Source organism: Hipposideros armiger, unplaced genomic scaffold, assembly GCF_001890085.2.
Source record: "Hipposideros armiger isolate ML-2016 unplaced genomic scaffold, ASM189008v1 scaffold_345, whole genome shotgun sequence".
NCBI classification, from domain to species: Eukaryota; Metazoa; Chordata; class Mammalia; order Chiroptera; family Hipposideridae; genus Hipposideros; species Hipposideros armiger.
In genome coordinates this window covers 1,798,466-1,815,796 of record NW_017731695.1, presented here as the reverse complement: position 1 = coordinate 1,815,796, position 17,331 = coordinate 1,798,466, and the positions used below count along the sequence as shown (strand labels likewise).

Genomic DNA, 17,331 nt, shown 5'->3' with positions numbered 1-17,331 from the left:
ATGTTTCTGGCTTTAAAAATCAAGTTAGGAGTTATGAGCCAAGAAATAAAGGAATCCTCTTGAAGCTGGGAAAAGCAAGGAAATATTCTCTCCTAGGGTCTCCAGAAGGAACACAGCCCTGCTAATGCCTTGATTATAGCTCAGTGAGAAACATTTTGGGCTTCTGACCTCCAGAACTGAAAGGTAATAAATTTGTGTTGTTTTAAGTCATTAAGTTTGTGGTAAATTGTTACAGCAGCAATAAGAAATTAATATAGGAGTGTAATTAATAGAAACTGATGTCTGTGGCAGAGCCAGCTAGCTGTACCTCAAAGATTTGTGCTTTCTTTCCAAAGTGTGTAGCTATTGTTAGCAAGTGGCTGCCCAGCCAGGGGTCACATTGTCCAAGTGTTCTTAATCTCCCTATCCTCATTCTTTTATGACTACTCTCCTCAGTAGACTATGAAAATGTGTCAGTTCGGAGGAAAGATATAGAAGTTCTGAGTCTGTGATTCTCATGTTCTTTGCTGCCTGGGTGATGCAATGCTAGCTTCTGGCCACAAGGTAGACACTCATGCACAAAAAGGTCAACTAACTTGCCCAAGGACACACAGTGTGGCTAGAATACAATGTGTGGAAGGGACAGTGGAGTAAGGTGAGGCTGGAGAGGTAGGCAAGGGCCAGGTCATACACGGCTCTATGAGCATTAAGTTTTAGTTCAGGGGAAGCCTTTGAAGTCCTTTTGTATGGGACTGATATACTCAGATAAGCTCTCTTGTATGGTTGCTTTGGCAGAAGTGTGGAGAAGAAAAATAATAATAGCTAATAGGTAGTAAGTGCTTTTTGCATAAGGATCTGTTGTAAGTGGTATGTAAATGTGTGTGTACCTGTGTTTGTGTGTGTGTGTGTGTGTGTGTGTGTGTGTGTGTTCATTTCATCCTCACAGAACTTCTATATCATCTCCATTTTACAGATGAGGAAATGGAAGGTAAAGGGGTTCATTAATTTGTCCAAGGTTCCATGGCTTGTAAGTGATAGAGAGTATGGACAGAGGTAGTGTGCCTGTAGAGCCCATGTGCTAAGCCACATGAAACATGCCCACTCTATACAGGGGTAAGTATAGAAGGGGAGAAATCAGTCAGGAATCTATTATAGCAGTTCATGTCAGAAATAATGTCAGAAAGGGAGCTGGATGAAAATAAATAAACAAATAAATAAACAGATAAATAAATAAATAAATAAATAAAATCAATATTTGGAGGTAGAATTAATAAAATTTTGTGACAGATTGAATGTGAGCAAAGAGGTGAATGATAGTGAAATGTCAAGGACATTGCCAAGGCTTCTAGCATGAGCACTTGGCCAGAAGGGAGACAATTTCCTGATTTTGGAACACTGGAAAAGAATCTAATATGTGGTTGGACAGGATAATGTAGAGTCCAATATGGGGAACACTGAATTTAAAATACCATAGATTATTCAAATAGAAATAGCTGTGTACAATATCCAGCTCTACGACTAGAAAGAATTGGAGAGACTTGGATAAATTTCATCCAGAGTCAGAAATACATTTAAAGTCTTAGAAAAGCAGATCTTAAAAGACTAAAATGAACGCTAGAGATATGCTCTACATGGAGACACATAGACTCTTACAATTAGAAGTAACATCACAATTCAGCCGATTTTCCAAGTTTTTTCTTGACATGGGAATTGATTTTCTTCCCCAAAATGCATGAGAAAATGGCCGGAAGACATAGGAGCAATTGAACCATTTTTAAGCAAACAGAGATCTTACTGAGTCTTCTCTCCTAGGACAGAACTGATAAGTTCAAACGAGAGCATAGAAAAAATGCTAAATACTAGAATAGTTGGTGAGAAAGTTGTGAAACTCGCATGGAGGAAGGTTTCGACAATAACTAGATGTTTCTTCTACATCCTACTTGCCAGGGTGTTCACATATTCAACAAGGCTGGAGAAATAGATTTGGAAGGAATAACTCTGTTTCAGAAATTACACTGCCAAGAGGAACCTCATTACGTCTTGGCTTGGTGTTCAAGAAAAATCCAATCCAGCTGACAAAATGAAGTTTAGTGAGACACCCAACTAAAGACTGTAAATGCACTAGTCTCAGCATGTTTTTTCAAATGCAATCTTTTAGCCTGGAAAGGAGAATTTAACTGTTCATTAATGAAGTACAGGTGTACGTGAGCAATTGAAATCAAGAGAAAAGTCCCAAAGTGAAAAGAAATGCCTAAAACTGAGTGGTAAGACTATGTGCAGGGGTTTACATTCATTAGTTGAAGAAATACCTACCATGTCAGGTAACATGCTACCTGCAGGAAAATCTGTCAGATGCGGGGGGGAAGGGTGGCAAAGGGGAAGAAATAGAAAAACTGCATGATAAGGAAGAGGATATATAGAAAAGAAGAGGAGGAAAACAATAAGGTTGAGAGAGAAAAAGGAGAAGTAAAGTGAAGGACGGAAAGGAGTTGTTTACAGCTCCCACTACACCTGTAGCTTGCACCAGGTCTCATCAAGACTATTATAATAAATCCTAAAAACAGTGTCTCTCCTTCTTTCTTTCAACACATATTCATTGAGTTCTGTGGTAGCTGAAGCTCTCTAGAAAGCAGCACCTCCAAAGAAAATTAATGTGCTAATAGTTTATTTGGGAGGAACAAGGCCAGGAGGCAGTGACAGGATGAAAACAGTGGGAGCAGAGCAAGGACGCAGTGCTATGTGATGTGTGATTGTACAGACGGACCATTTCACATTGAACTGCAAAGATACGTAGCACATCTGTGTATTTGGGAAACAGATATCTCTGGAAGGACTGCCAAGAATAGACTAGAAAAACACACAGGTGTACCAGGAAGACCCTGGCTCCCTCCTAAATCATGTTTCCCATTGATGAAGTTTCCTCCTCAAGGAGATATGTCTCCTACACTTCATGGCTGTATCTTCCAGGCTGTAACATTCAGCCCCTCACCTTCTGCTCCAGAAGCCAGATCCCATGCACCACAGTTCACAGGATTTGGTGACAGAGTGAATGTGGGCAAAGAAGTGAATGACCCTGAAATATCAAGGACACTGCCCAGGTTTCTTTATCCAGGTCTGAAAGTGGACTGGCAACTGTACGCTTTCAGAGAATCAGCCAAGAGAAAGGAAGAAGAACATGGTAGAAGGAACATGAGAAGGGGCAAAGCTGTGAAGTCAATACATCTTTTATGCACTGGATAGTGTGCTAATCACTGGGGAAATAATAGTGAACAACACAGATGTGGTTCTGACCCCACAGACCTTGCACAGTAGCCTGGTTATCACTACACACATAATGCAGGAAGATGAAGTACTTTGCTGGCTGAGGAGCAGAAACCCTATGTCGTCTCCTGGTGTCCCAGAAAGAATCATTTCAAACAAATGGGGATTTTCCAGGTGATAGGTCTGTGTTAGAGATTAAGTTTGTTAGGGTAGAGGGAAATGATGTAGATCTTAGGATAGTGGTCAGTGGTCAGACAGAGACTATTTCCAAAGGCCTACAGTGCGAAAGAAAATGTTCAGAATTGTTGGAGCTTGGAGTGTTGGCCAGGGATCAAGAGGGCAATAGTTCAAGTGTTGCCATCTCATGATTTGAGCATCACGAGGTCTAAGACCATAAAATTCTACCTCTCTACCCTGAACTCATAGCCCTTACCTTCATCCATCTCATATTCATGTCCAACATGATTACTGATTTTACTCTAAATATGTTCTATAAATTTCCACTCCTGTGTCTTTACTCACATGGCTTGCTTCATGTGGGATTCTGTGCCTTTAACATGAACACCTGTCTAAATTATGCCCTTCCATTTAGTTCACGTAAAAACTTTTTTCTTCATGAACCAATCTAATGTCCCCCATATCCAACTGGTTTAATCACTTCTTCCCTAAAATTCTCATTTTTGCTTAAGGAACTTACATATTTCTATAGCTTTTGTTTGACTGTCTTATCTCCCCTCCTAAATTGTTAAATCAATCAAAACTAACACTCATAGAAGTAAATAATTTTAAATCATTTGTGGTTTCCATAATCTGTCTTCTCTGGATAATAACAGGGATACATTTAACTCTGAAAATTGTAGAAATTGTTCAAAAATCAACTACCTAGCACTGGGTAGGTAGACCCCTGGGCAAAACCATCATTTCAGTCCAAACTGATCTCCCTACACCAGTGGTTTTCTTGGTTTTTCCCTCTTTTGCACTCCTCCCCAACTTTTCCCCATGGACCATTTCCATCACATCATAATCCTCATAACGTCTATTTTATCTGATTCCATTTCCAGACCTCTGGACCACCTGGCCTTGGCATGGAATGCTGATATCCAGATAGCAGGCCATTTTGGTTTTGTCAACAGTAAAACTATTTCTTTCTCTATGCTACCCCCAAAGCAAAAGGTGTTTGAGAAAACTCAATCTATCACTACTTCACTTGAGGAGTTTTCTGTTTTGAACTCCATAAGCATTTGCAATTTGCCATTTACTTGGGGGGCACTGGTACTTGAAAATACTAAGAAGATGGACCCCAAGCACGGCCTTCAAAGGCTTTTACAACCTAATGGGTGACAAAGACAATGATACTAAATCAGTCAAAAAGTGATGTGTTGCTTCAGAGGCATGGACTTAGTGCAATAGGGTTAGGAAAGCTCAAATATTATTGGTAAGATCATTGGAAAACTCCAAATAAGTCTAGTTCTTGTTCCTTGACAGCCTTGCTCCTCCATGATGTCACATGCTTTGGTTTTAGTAGCATTCCATATTATTAGTTTAGTTGTGTTAACTTTGAATAAATATATAATATGTTGCACAGAGAAGAACACGTATTTTTCCTCTTTATAAAGGAGATCAAATTAAGAAGGACTCACATGTTACAAAAAAGAACCCTTTTTGCACAAGTCATTGTGTTTTCCTCCAGGAGTAACCTTTATTCAATGGTAGACTTTCTCATCAAATACCCTGCCTCTATAACTCTTTCCAGGACAGCTCTCTCCTGTTCTCATTTCAATCATGTGTATTACACCTTGAGATAGATAAATTAAGAAAATTTTAATGAACAAAAGCTAAATATGTATTCCGAGAATCTGCTGGTGATATAATAAACCAGGTTTGCAATACAAAAAAAAAAAAAAAGAAAATTTTAATGTTAAGAAAAGCCTGATAATTTAATGAATGCTTAAAGTAGGAACGCTTAAATATTTTTGCTAAACATAATAATTCAATAAACATTTCCTATATCACACTAAGATAAGTTTGTTATGCTTGAATTTTAAAAAAAATCACTAAACTGGGATACAAATGCAATGAAACAGAGCCAGCAGAAACCAATCTCAATTTAGACTTCTGGTGACCTAATTGCCTCTAAATATCTCATGTTCTTTTCTAAACTTCTCTCAGCTTTCACACTTTTGGACTTTTGGAGAGAATATTTGAACTATATGAATATGAATATATATATATATATATATATATATATATATATATATATATATATATATATTATGTTTCCAAGGTCGAAAGATTACAAGCCAATATCCTTATGTCTGTTGGTCTTATGTGAACTGCCATCAAATATCGTGCTGTTAGTTAGCAAAGATGATTTCATCCAGCTATCTCTGCTTCTCTGTTAACATGAAAGCAAGAGAAAATGCTGTAACCTCATTTAAACAGCTTCATTTCTCCTCTAAGAGTTAACGCTAAGGGAAGTTCTAAGTGCATTATTTTCCTGACACTTTCGTCTCACACCCAAATGAGTTTACTGACTTTAAAACCAATTTTTCAAGACAAGTAAAGGACATTTATAGGCTCTCAAATGATGGTGGAATATCTCCTTCAATTATCCCTTAAGAAATCTGTTCATCTATTCATAATGTAAATTACTTTATTTCGTATCTCAAAAACTTCTTGGCTAATCAAATAAGTTTGCAAATAGGACATGACCACTCATAAGAATTTTCTTATTATACAGACATTTTTCTACTCTTATATACAGTTAAGAATATGAGATTTCTTCTTTGCTTAAAAGCCTGCACTGCGGAAAAAAGGCTGCAATAGTTACCCATAGGCCCTAAAATAGTCTTAACTCCAGAATAGCACAGAAAGCCTAGTTTTCCAGTGTCATTGTGACTTCCTTATTCCGGTGCTCTCTTCAAACCCATTCACATGCCACCACTAAATATAATCATCTCCATTCTCTTCCATATGTCCTCCCTGCCCCATTTAGCATGTTTTATCCTATTGATCTTTAAACTGTCTTTAAGCAGCACTTCCTTTATGAAGATTATTAAGACACTATTAAATGGTTTTCACCATGTTTTATACATACATATACACATATATATATATATANCTAATTGCCTCTAAATATCTCATGTTCTTTTCTAAACTTCTCTCAGCTTTCACACTTTTGGACTTTTGGAGAGAATATTTGAACTATATGAATATATATATATATATATATATATATATATATATATATATATATATATGGCCAATAATTATGTTTCCAAGGTCGAAAGATTACAAGCCAATATCCTTATGTCTGTTGGTCTTATGTGAACTGCCATCAAATATCGTGCTGTTAGTTAGCAAAGATGATTTCATCCAGCTATCTCTGCTTCTCTGTTAACATGAAAGCAAGAGAAAATGCTGTAACCTCATTTAAACAGCTTCATTTCTCCTCTAAGAGTTAACGCTAAGGGAAGTTCTAAGTGCATTATTTTCCTGACACTTTCGTCTCACACCCAAATGAGTTTACTGACTTTAAAACCAATTTTTCAAGACAAGTAAAGGACATTTATAGGCTCTCAAATGATGGTGGAATATCTCCTTCAATTATCCCTTAAGAAATCTGTTCATCTATTCATAATGTAAATTACTTTATTTCGTATCTCAAAAACTTCTTGGCTAATCAAATAAGTTTGCAAATAGGACATGACCACTCATAAGAATTTTCTTATTATACAGACATTTTTCTACTCTTATATACAGTTAAGAATATGAGATTTCTTCTTTGCTTAAAAGCCTGCACTGCGGAAAAAAGGCTGCAATAGTTACCCATAGGCCCTAAAATAGTCTTAACTCCAGAATAGCACAGAAAGCCTAGTTTTCCAGTGTCATTGTGACTTCCTTATTCCGGTGCTCTCTTCAAACCCATTCACATGCCACCACTAAATATAATCATCTCCATTCTCTTCCATATGTCCTCCCTGCCCCATTTAGCATGTTTTATCCTATTGATCTTTAAACTGTCTTTAAGCAGCACTTCCTTTATGAAGATTATTAAGACACTATTAAATGGTTTTCACCATGTTTTATACATACATATACACATATATATATATATATACACATACACATTTATATACACATACACACACACACACACACACACACACACATGGTCTGACAGTTACATTTGCGAACTTGTTGCAACAATGTTGCTAACCTTATTTAATAGCAGAGGGATCATTCATTATGAATTTGTACCAACTGGACAAACAGTTAACCAAGTTTCCTATTTGCAAGTGCTGAGAACGCTGTGTGAAAAAGTTAGATGACCTGAACTTTTCGCCAACAATTCATGGCTCTTGCATTATGACAATGCACCATCTCACACAGCATTGCCTGTGAGGGAGTTTTTAGCCGGTAAACATATAGCTGTATTGGAACCCTCTCTACTTGCCTGAACTGGCCCCCAGTGACTTCTTTCTTTAACCGAAGATAAAGGAAATATTGAAATAAAGACATTTAGATGACTCAATACATCAAGGGTAACAGCTCTGAGGGCCATTCCAGAAAAAGAGTTCCAAAATTGCTTTGAAGGGTGGACTAGTCACTGGGGTAGGTGCATGGCTTCCCAAGGGGAGTATTTCGAAGGTGACTATAGTGATATTCAGGAATGAGGTAGGTAGAACTTTTTTTAGGATGAGTTTGTGAACTTAATTGTCAGATTGTGTGTGTGTGTGTGTGTGTGTGTGTGTGTAATATTACTTAAGATACTGTAGCATAATTTTTAGTTTAATTATTCCAATTAAAAGACTGTAAATTAATGAGTGTCACCTTTATAATATCAGTATCTAGGACATAGCCTCAAACATAGCTGGTACATAACAAATGATTTTTGAAAAAAAAAAAGTGTGATTGTCATTCACTTTTTACTCACCTATTCAATACATTTAAAACCAATTTAATGAGCTAGAAGATTGGAACAACATTTATGTTGCTTATATAAAGTTCCATACATGCCAGAATTAAAACCCAGAACCCAAACACATTAAGTCTTCCTATACAAGTTAGACTCAAAAATATATGAAGTCTTCACATACTACTTAGCATTCCAGGACACATTCCCTTATCTGATCATGTGCTCCCTTACTGTCAGCTCTGGGCCCAGCATGATAAAGACTTTCTACTTCCAAGAACTATTCAATCTTACTGGACTGAAGGGGTCAACTAATGTACTCAACAATTCAAAGCTAAACTGTGTTCCATTCTTAAAATAGTTGTGTTCATTTGATGCCAAATGACAAGTCTGAAATATGAAACCAAACAACCAGGTAGTATTCTGCTTAACCACACCAAAAACCAAACAAATACCTTCTCCCAAATTTTATTTAGCTTTTGTGGGGGGTTTTTTGGTTTTATTTATTTTTTTATTTTTTTAAGATTTTATTGGGGAATTGGGGAAGGGGAACAGACAAGTTGCTGTCCTTTTGTTCTTCAGTCTAGTTGTAGGGGGCATCACTTCACTGGCCCATGTTGGCATCACCATCACGCTCTTCCTGGGTGAGGCAGTCGCTCACTGGCCATTGGACTGCCGCTCACAGCGGCTCATGAAAGTGCACATCAGCTGCCGGCCAGCCCCACTGCAGCCTACACTGCCACCCGTGACTCACAGCCGCCCAGCTCCAGGTCAAGCTGTTGTTCACCATCTTAGCTGTAGAGGGCGCATTGCCACTGGCCCGAACCGGGGTCCTGCTGCTCAGAGGTGGCCTCCCAAGCCAAGTCTTTACCAACGTGCCACTCGGCCGGCCCTGGTTTTATTTTTTATTCATCTCATGAATACGTTCTATCTCTATGCTGTTTCATTTCATATTTGTTAATTCCTCAGTAACTAGGCTACACTGTCATGAATAGAATATATTTGTCCCAGTCTTTATTAGATTTTGAAGGCATATTCCTTGTTTCCATGTTTTACCTTCTGAGAAATCACCCTTGAATAGAGGCTAAGTGGCTTTAATTTTATTTCAGAAAGTGCCAAGAAGAAAATGGTCTCACCAAATCCAAACTTTTAGAGTTGCAGGTAAGCATCACTCCTGTTGGTGCTTCTGAATTATAAAAAAGAAACACAATTCTCTCCACAACAATAAGTGGTAAACAAAATCATAAATACCCCTCTATGTGTTTATCCCTAATTCTCTAGACCTGGCTGCTATTATTGGCAATAACTTCTCACATTGATTGTTACAGCATTATTCCAACTATATCTAAAACATCCCATGAACATTGAGCAACAGAATCAGGTAAATACGCAACAGTGACTGTTGTATTTCTACAAATACCATGAGTTGAGGTGGAATGGAACATCACCAAGAATCAGAACTGCAGAATAGAACTGCATTGAAATCAGAATTTGGCCTCAGCACTCAGCCTCAACAAGAGACTTGGAGCCCTTGAGAGAGAATTAGCATCCCCCTCCAACTATACACCCCAGTCTGGCATCCAGAAATTCTACTGAATGAAAGATCAACAGAAATGAAACTCATTTCTCTCCCCACCTCAGGATCGGGAATTCCTCTAAGATCACATCCTTAGAACGCCGTACAGTTAACTCATAGTGAATATTGAGATTCAGTAGGGTAAAACAGCCAACCAATTCCCACCCCCAGAGAATGAAAAGAGCATTCTGGAGTCTAAGGAGAAATTAACTGTGACTAACAAAAGAGTTTCCAAAATCAATGCTATTAAAATTCCTTCTCCCTTCAAAATTTAACATTAAAAAAAAAAAAAGATGTTCACAAAAGCTAAAATGCAAAAACGTCACCAATTTAGGTCTTTTTTTCTGCATTAGCAGAATATGTTAGAAATACTTAAATTCTGCCATTTTAATTGGGCAAACACACTCATTGGTCCCTTAAAATGATAATTCAATTATTCTCTTGCGTTTAACTTGAGCCAAGAAGAAATTTTCATGTTGCCAGATTTGTCAAGTTGTATCTGTAAATGATAACAGTAGGAAATGAAAGCAATTATGAGAAAGGAAAGGAATCTTCCTGGTTCACTTCCATATAAGAGCAAAATAAAGCCTTTGTTAACGACTACAAAGGTACACTGTAAGCTATAACATGTCTTTAATGCAATTGTGACTGTGCTGTATTTTCCAGTGCAGCAGTAGTGTGACTCACTGTATTCAACTTTGTACGAGAGTACATGTCTGTGGTATACATCAATGTGGTTACGTCCCACCTCCACAGCTAAGCTCTCCCTGAGAACTGGGCTACTGGGCTTAGGGTTTTCTAAATACTTTGTGTTTTCATGTAAACCCAGGTATTAACCTGGAAGTATAACTGGGCCTAAGGTTTTTTCCTCTTATTTAGATGCTTCAGGCAGATTGTACCAGGGCTTAACAAGCTGTTAAATCTGCATTTAACACCCCTCCTCTTTTTAATCCCCTCACCCATGTGTGATTTCCCAACTCTGAACACTATTCTTCTACTTTCTTCCCAATTGCAATCTTCCTGTCCAATATGTTTCCATTAAGAAAGCTGAAAAAATGAAGGCAGAAGAAACTTTAGCAATAAGTGATCCACCAGTGAAGCTATTTTTACTGAAGAAACTTTTGGGAGATAAAAATGACAAGAGAATATTAAAGGTCAAAAAGGAAGTAGGTCATAAATTCTTATTTACGTGCCAACCCCTGAAGACCCTAGAACTATAGATAACAGTAAAGGTGGAGAAGGAAAAAGTGCTACTGAAGATCACCAAGGTATGAAAGAGTAACCTGCTGCTTTTCATCTAAATTCTGTTCTCCCAAATTCAGAGGAGTAAGCATAGTTATGCTCTGTCCTAGAACAGAAAGTGTTTAAATTTTCACTTGACAAAAGTGACAGTAGAGAAGGAAGAAAATGTAACTATCTTTTTAAAAATAGTGTTAGCCCTGTAATTGTGGCACTGTAACATCAATTGTTGAAGCAAATGAGTATTATTCCTCTGTGAGTCATAAGGTGCATCATCAAGGTTATGGTCATAGATGCCTCTGGAACAATGAGAGGCCATGTTTAAAAAAAGGCACCCAGTATGACAAACTCTACAGGATAAAAACGATGCATTCCCGTAGCAAGAAAGCTCACATTTGCTTCCCTAGCCAATTTCCACAGGAGAGAATTTATGTGCACGCCCAAGGGACACTGCTCTGTTCTCCAATGGGGCTGGAACAGGCCCCACCTTCTTCTAGAGTAGAAGCATTATTGCCCATTCATGGCTTTTCAGTCATTGAAGTTAAAAAAATCTGGGTCAGTTTTTCAGTCGCTATATGTCATCACTGTCCCAAACTCTGAAACAAATGGACCAGCGTTGAGGTTGTACCTGCCCAATGGAAAGCCTACCATGGAGGAAACTATTTCTCCTCCAATTTAAAACTGTCAACTTTGGCAATAAATTGACATTGACCTTGACATTTGAAAATGACACATGTGTAGAAATTCCCACATTCACAAATTCACCCAAAAACCACTCTTGGGGGGGAAAAAGTAATGCTACTCATTCATTACTAGCATTAGTAATGAATTGGCGTGCTCCAGCCCCTCAGAGTGTAGCATTCATTTGTGCTACAGATCCTAGGTACATTCTCTCATTTAATTTTTACAATGATTCTTTGAGGCTGATGTTTTTATTATTATTCCTGTTATTAACTATTCCAAATTACTGCAAGTAGCAGAATTTAGGGGAGGTTTGCTAAGAGTAGACAACACAAATATTAAATCTGTGACTGCTGAGGGGCTATTGTGTCCAGAAGAATATAAGCAACTGGTGTTGGAGTTGATTACTTTTCCAATCAGCAGCACCATCTGTCCCTGGAACAAACTGCCTACCTTCCTTGGTCCTCTGTGCAGTGGACGCTGGTGAGCTGTGGGCACAATACACCTCCCGGGTCTGGATTCCACCTCCACAAACGGGTCTTGTCACATGCCAGTGGGGGTCTTGCTGCTCCAGGAGGAGAGAGACTTGGCATTCTTTCCACTCAGAAGTCTTCCAGGAATACCTGTTTGGTTTGATTTATTTAAAAGAAGAAGAAGAAGGAAAAATATAAAATTCTGAAGAAAACTTAAGTCATGACAACAACTGTGTATAATAATCACTCTTTCTGGGGCCAAATCTTTGCCTATGGATAAAGAAATCTACTGGCTTTGAATACTAAATCCCTTTTATGTCCTAGAGAAAAACCGCAGCAGCCTAACATGGTTATAACACGGGATGAGAGGAGTGAAGGAAGGAAATACGGATAAAAAGTGGATTTGTCTCAGCCTCGAAGCTGTAAGAGAATAAAGAATAAAAGGAAGGAGTTGAAAGCAAATGAGCCTAATTCATAGCAACTGAACTTGTCGTGGAGTTTCATTTCACAAACTTCTAGATGACTTTGTGTGAAAGTTGGCCTTTCTTTTTTAGTTAGTAGGATACTGTTTGAATGTGTGAAGTTGAGAATATATTAATTTAACTGGACTGAGATGACATCCAACTTTTAAACCTTCCTGATACAGCAAAGTATTTCTATGAACTGTTTGACCTCACTGGGATGAAGGTATACATATTACAAATGAGTTCATAAAGTGCCCCTATATTTAATTGATGAGCACTTTTTACATAAGCAGAACTGTTACCATTTAAACTGACTTAGAAATGTGTCCTCCTCATTTATAAATGGGTTAAGACACATACTAATAGGCAAACATATATGTGCACATACACAATTAAGGGGTGAAAACACAATGGAGTTTGCATACAACTTGCAGAAAACAAAACAACCATAACAACGCTGTACTCCTACCTGGAGAATCATTTCAGACAGAATTTCTTTGTATGGGTTATCACAGCGTTCTCACAGCCCACAGCATTAATATAACACCACTGCATTCACATAAATACCAACAGACTCATTCACTTCTGGAACAATAAACAAACCTAAGAACATTTTCCTATCTGCTGTCCCATTTCAGATTTTAGGACAATTAGCTTTGTGACTTTTTAAAAGAAAAGAACAATGAAAATAAGTGTCTCCAAGACTCTGTCTGGCCTTACAGATAGAATTGAAATCAAGTCTCAGATGTCAAAATCGGGAAGCAGCTCTCTAAGAAACCTAATAGTGATCAAACCCCTCACAATACATGTCATCATTCCAGCAGGCCTGAAAGCTGAGAATCTTTTTCAATCAGCCTTGTGAAAAGTCCACTGCAGAAAAAGGATCTGGACAATCCTATGGGGTTTGTTGTAACACAATTATTCTCCCTCTGCCTCACTACGTCACTTTCATACGGTTTTCCAAAGCTTGAAAATGAGTAAGTTGGGCCAGGGTTTGGAGTGCAGAGCTCAGGTCCTGCTTATGCAAGGTGAATATAGACAACAGTACATTTCTACTTCCTGGGCATAAGAGACCGAGAAAAGTTCGGTTCTTCCCAGACGTAGTCCTTCTCCAAGGGGGAAGCTCCTCAGCCCTTTCTTCTCACTCGGTGTTGTCACCCTATTTTCTACGGTCACTCAAGCACCAGGCTCGTTCCTCATGCCTCTGAGACTCAGGGCACAGGTGGTTCTGTTTTCCAGGGCAAGAAACAATGAAGTAGGGTGTGTTGGGGTGGATGGTTACCAAGTTCTCATTTTAAACCCTCTTCCTACTAAGTTTCCCTAAAAGAAGAGCTCTCTGGTGATTAAGGAGGGGGTGAGATAGAGTAGCTGACTCCAAAGCTCCTATGACATAGCAAATAAGATAAGCAAAAAGTGGGTAGCATGGGGCAGGCTATGAGCATGTGTTAGGGTCAAACCGAATGGGGCCTTGACTAGCTAGTCATGTGACTTTGGCCCAGTTTTATTTTCTTATCTGTAAAATGTTGATAATAATATAAATGTTGAGCCTGGCATATAATAAATATTCAATAAATATCAATTTCCTTTCTTCCCATGTCCTATATGTGTCCTGTATATTGCTGCCAAAGAAAACACACACACATATACACAATTCACATTTTATTTACGAGGATTTCATTGATTTTATCAAAAGTCCTAATATTAGAGATCGAGGAATGCCACTGTATAACTTCCAGCAGCCAAATTCAGCAAAAAGCATAAAAGAAACAAAGTTTAGAATTATAGCAAGTCACAGTAATTTGTTTGCTTGTTTGAAAGGAATGGCCCATGGTGTACGAATTGCTTTTTCAATTAATTTATCATGACCCTATAAGAATTATCAGTGGAAGAATTTGGGAAGTCATTAAGCAGAAAAATTAAAAGGAAAGTTTAATAACTATGGTTTTATTGTATATAGGTAACAAAAACCCTGTTGGTAGCCCATTAACCAAAGATGCACAAATTCCATTCACTGGCAAACAACAAATTATCTAAAGAAATATAAGACATTTGTCACTATCGTTATTATTTACCACCTCAGAGGAAATACCAACCCAGCAAATGGCAGAGGAGGAAGTGCACTAGTAAAGGACTTCTGTATTCCTGTTTAAAATGAGGGTCTTTTCATAGTCTTTTCTCATCCTTTTATCTTTATTTTTTTCAAAAGCGCTATCTATGTTTAGTCACAAATCACCCAGCAGCCACAAAAACTGATCATCCTGAACTCCACCAACCTGGGAAAGTGTCTCTAGGATCTGACAGAATAAGAAATCAAAGGAGCTCGCTCAGTTAAACGTTGCCTGCTTTTTCTTTTAGAAGTGGTTACAGTGATAGTTCTCCAGCCTCTGAACAACCTGGCTTTCTGACTGCCTGAGACATTCCCTTTAATGGCTAAGTCCCTGTCAAAGACGAGGCCTTTTCTACCCTCTCTTTCCCAACTCAGATGTCTTTCAACACATCCTCATTTTGTCCTTATGCTTAGGAGGTAAATATGGGAGTTCTCAAAGGCCAGAGTCCTACCCCCTGTGAGTGAGCGGCACTTCAAAATCAATTGTAGAAATGCCTCAAATACAGTAAGCAGCCATGGAATGAAAGAAGTTAGCCACTCCTCAAAGCCCCTCACCAATGTGACCGTGTAGGATCCATTTGCTTTTGTCAAAGGGTCCAGCTGAACAAGATAGATAAGGCATTAATTTATTCTGGCTACCAGGGTATCATGACATATCCCCCAAGTTATAATAATAATAACAACCAATATTTTCTGCATGCTTACTCTGTGCCAGGCAGTGCACTAGCAAATTTAGGTGCATTATTTCATTTAATCCTCCCAACAAATCTATGAGAAAAATATTATTTTCCCTTTTATAAATGGGATAAAGAATAAGCAATTCTCACAAGGTCATATTATTAAGTGGAAGAGCTTTTCAACCAGATGAACCTGATTTTGAACAGGTTTCAAAGTCAGGTCCATCTGGTTCAAAAGCAAATCAATTTAATGAAATGATACTCTGGTAGATTAAAATAGTGAATGGCAAACCAATGAAACCCGATCAGAGGATATATTGGGTTGTCGGAAAAGTCATGACGCATTTTGCAACGAAAAAATAGAAAAAATATGCCATAACTTTTCCAACACCCAATAAAAGAAAGTTCAGCAGATAACAGGCAGCTACCAGCCTAGTCACTATGAGGACAAGCAAATGTTGGTCTTGGTCTGGCAATGCGTGTCGTAGACTAAAGAAAAAAAAATCCTCTGTTCGTTACAAAGATACTGTCTGTGACAAAACTGACCAACAATATTTCACACTGCGAAAATATTTTTTCTTCCAGTCTCAAACACAAATACAGTTTGAGAATATTTTATAGCCAATCATTTTATAATTAGAGCACTATGGTCACAAAAGGGTCAAATTTTAGCACTTTTGGGACATAAGTGCAACTTAATAAGAGAAACAAAATATAAGCCAAGTAAAAGAATCTCTAATTATAAAAACTGAAATTCCCACTAAAAGTTACAGCAGACAAGATGTTTCAAGAAAAATGCCTTTTCAAGGCCCTAAAATCAAATTGCTTACATTTCTCCCTGATGATTCTGCATCTTTGTTAAACCTGCCATCCATCATCCATTTACATGAAAACAACTCCAGTGCCTCCACTATTAGTGAGAGAGCACACTGTCAGCTGCTGTGGAACCCCAAACCTCTGAAAAGGGGAATGCTGATAAGTCCAATACTGAATGCACAGGACAAACAATTTGTACAAGGGCATTTAGTTAACATAAAGATATGTATGAGAGACTGAAGGCAGGCAGGAGCTGCAGAACAGGACTCCATGGAAAAATAAATAGGCCTGCCCAAAGAATAAGGGAACCACTTACTCAAATATGTGTTCATTCATCCTTTCTTTCAATAAATAATTCTTGTGCTCTCACTATATACCACTCACAGTTCCAGACAATAGAGATGCATAACGCTGAGCAAGAAAAAGTCCCTGACCTTGGGAAGGCCACCTTCTCCTGGAGCGGAGAGAAATGCATCCATAAATAACATGGCATCAGATAATACAGGGAAGAAAGACAAAGAGAGCTATTTCAGTGCCATGACCCGGGAAGTCCTAAGGATCCTAAATAAAATGAGGGAGGGAGTATAAGAACCAAGTGGACAAGGAGTGTTCTAGGCAGAGAGAAGAGCATGTTTAAAGGTCCCAGGGATGGAAAGTGCTTGGTACCTTCTAAGAGATCACAAAACCACGTGTGGTTGGGACAGGCAGGTCAAGGCATGTTGAGAGGTGCATCATAGGAAATGAGGGGGAGTCACGAGCCAGGTTATAGAGAACCTTGTAGGCCCGAGTGAGAACTGTGCTATTCCAAATGCACTAGGAAATTATTGGAGTTCTGAGGAGAACAGTAATACAATGATGTGACTTCAGTCTTAAAGGACCACCCTGGCTGCTGAGTGAATAGACTATGGGGTGATGGAAGGTGAGAGACAAGTTTGGAGGCCTTTGACAGTCCAGGAGAAGTAAGGGGAGCTTCAGTGGGGGCAGTCAGAGTCAATGTGGTGAAAAGTGATTAGATTCTGGATATACTGTGAAGCTGGAGACAACCTCCTAATGGGTTCGACATAGATGAGAGAGAGAGAGAGAGAGAGAGAGAGAGAGAGAGAGAGAGAGAGAGAGAGAGAGAGAGAGAGAGAGAGAGAGAGA

The 17,331-nt window shown here is 38.4% G+C and overlaps 1 protein-coding gene across 1 annotated transcript in view; it reads right to left on the bottom strand.

The window, feature by feature from the left end:
* THSD7B (thrombospondin type 1 domain containing 7B) overlaps positions 1-17,331 on the bottom strand; it is a gene marked incomplete at its 3' end in the record, with an annotated part of 392,396 nt that overhangs the window by 41,648 nt on the left and 333,417 nt on the right. Inside the window, exon 5 of the mRNA XM_019661345.1 lies at positions 12,105-12,274. Coding sequence (XP_019516890.1) covers positions 12,105-12,274 — 170 coding nt within the window. The remainder of the gene's footprint in view (positions 1-12,104; positions 12,275-17,331) is intronic.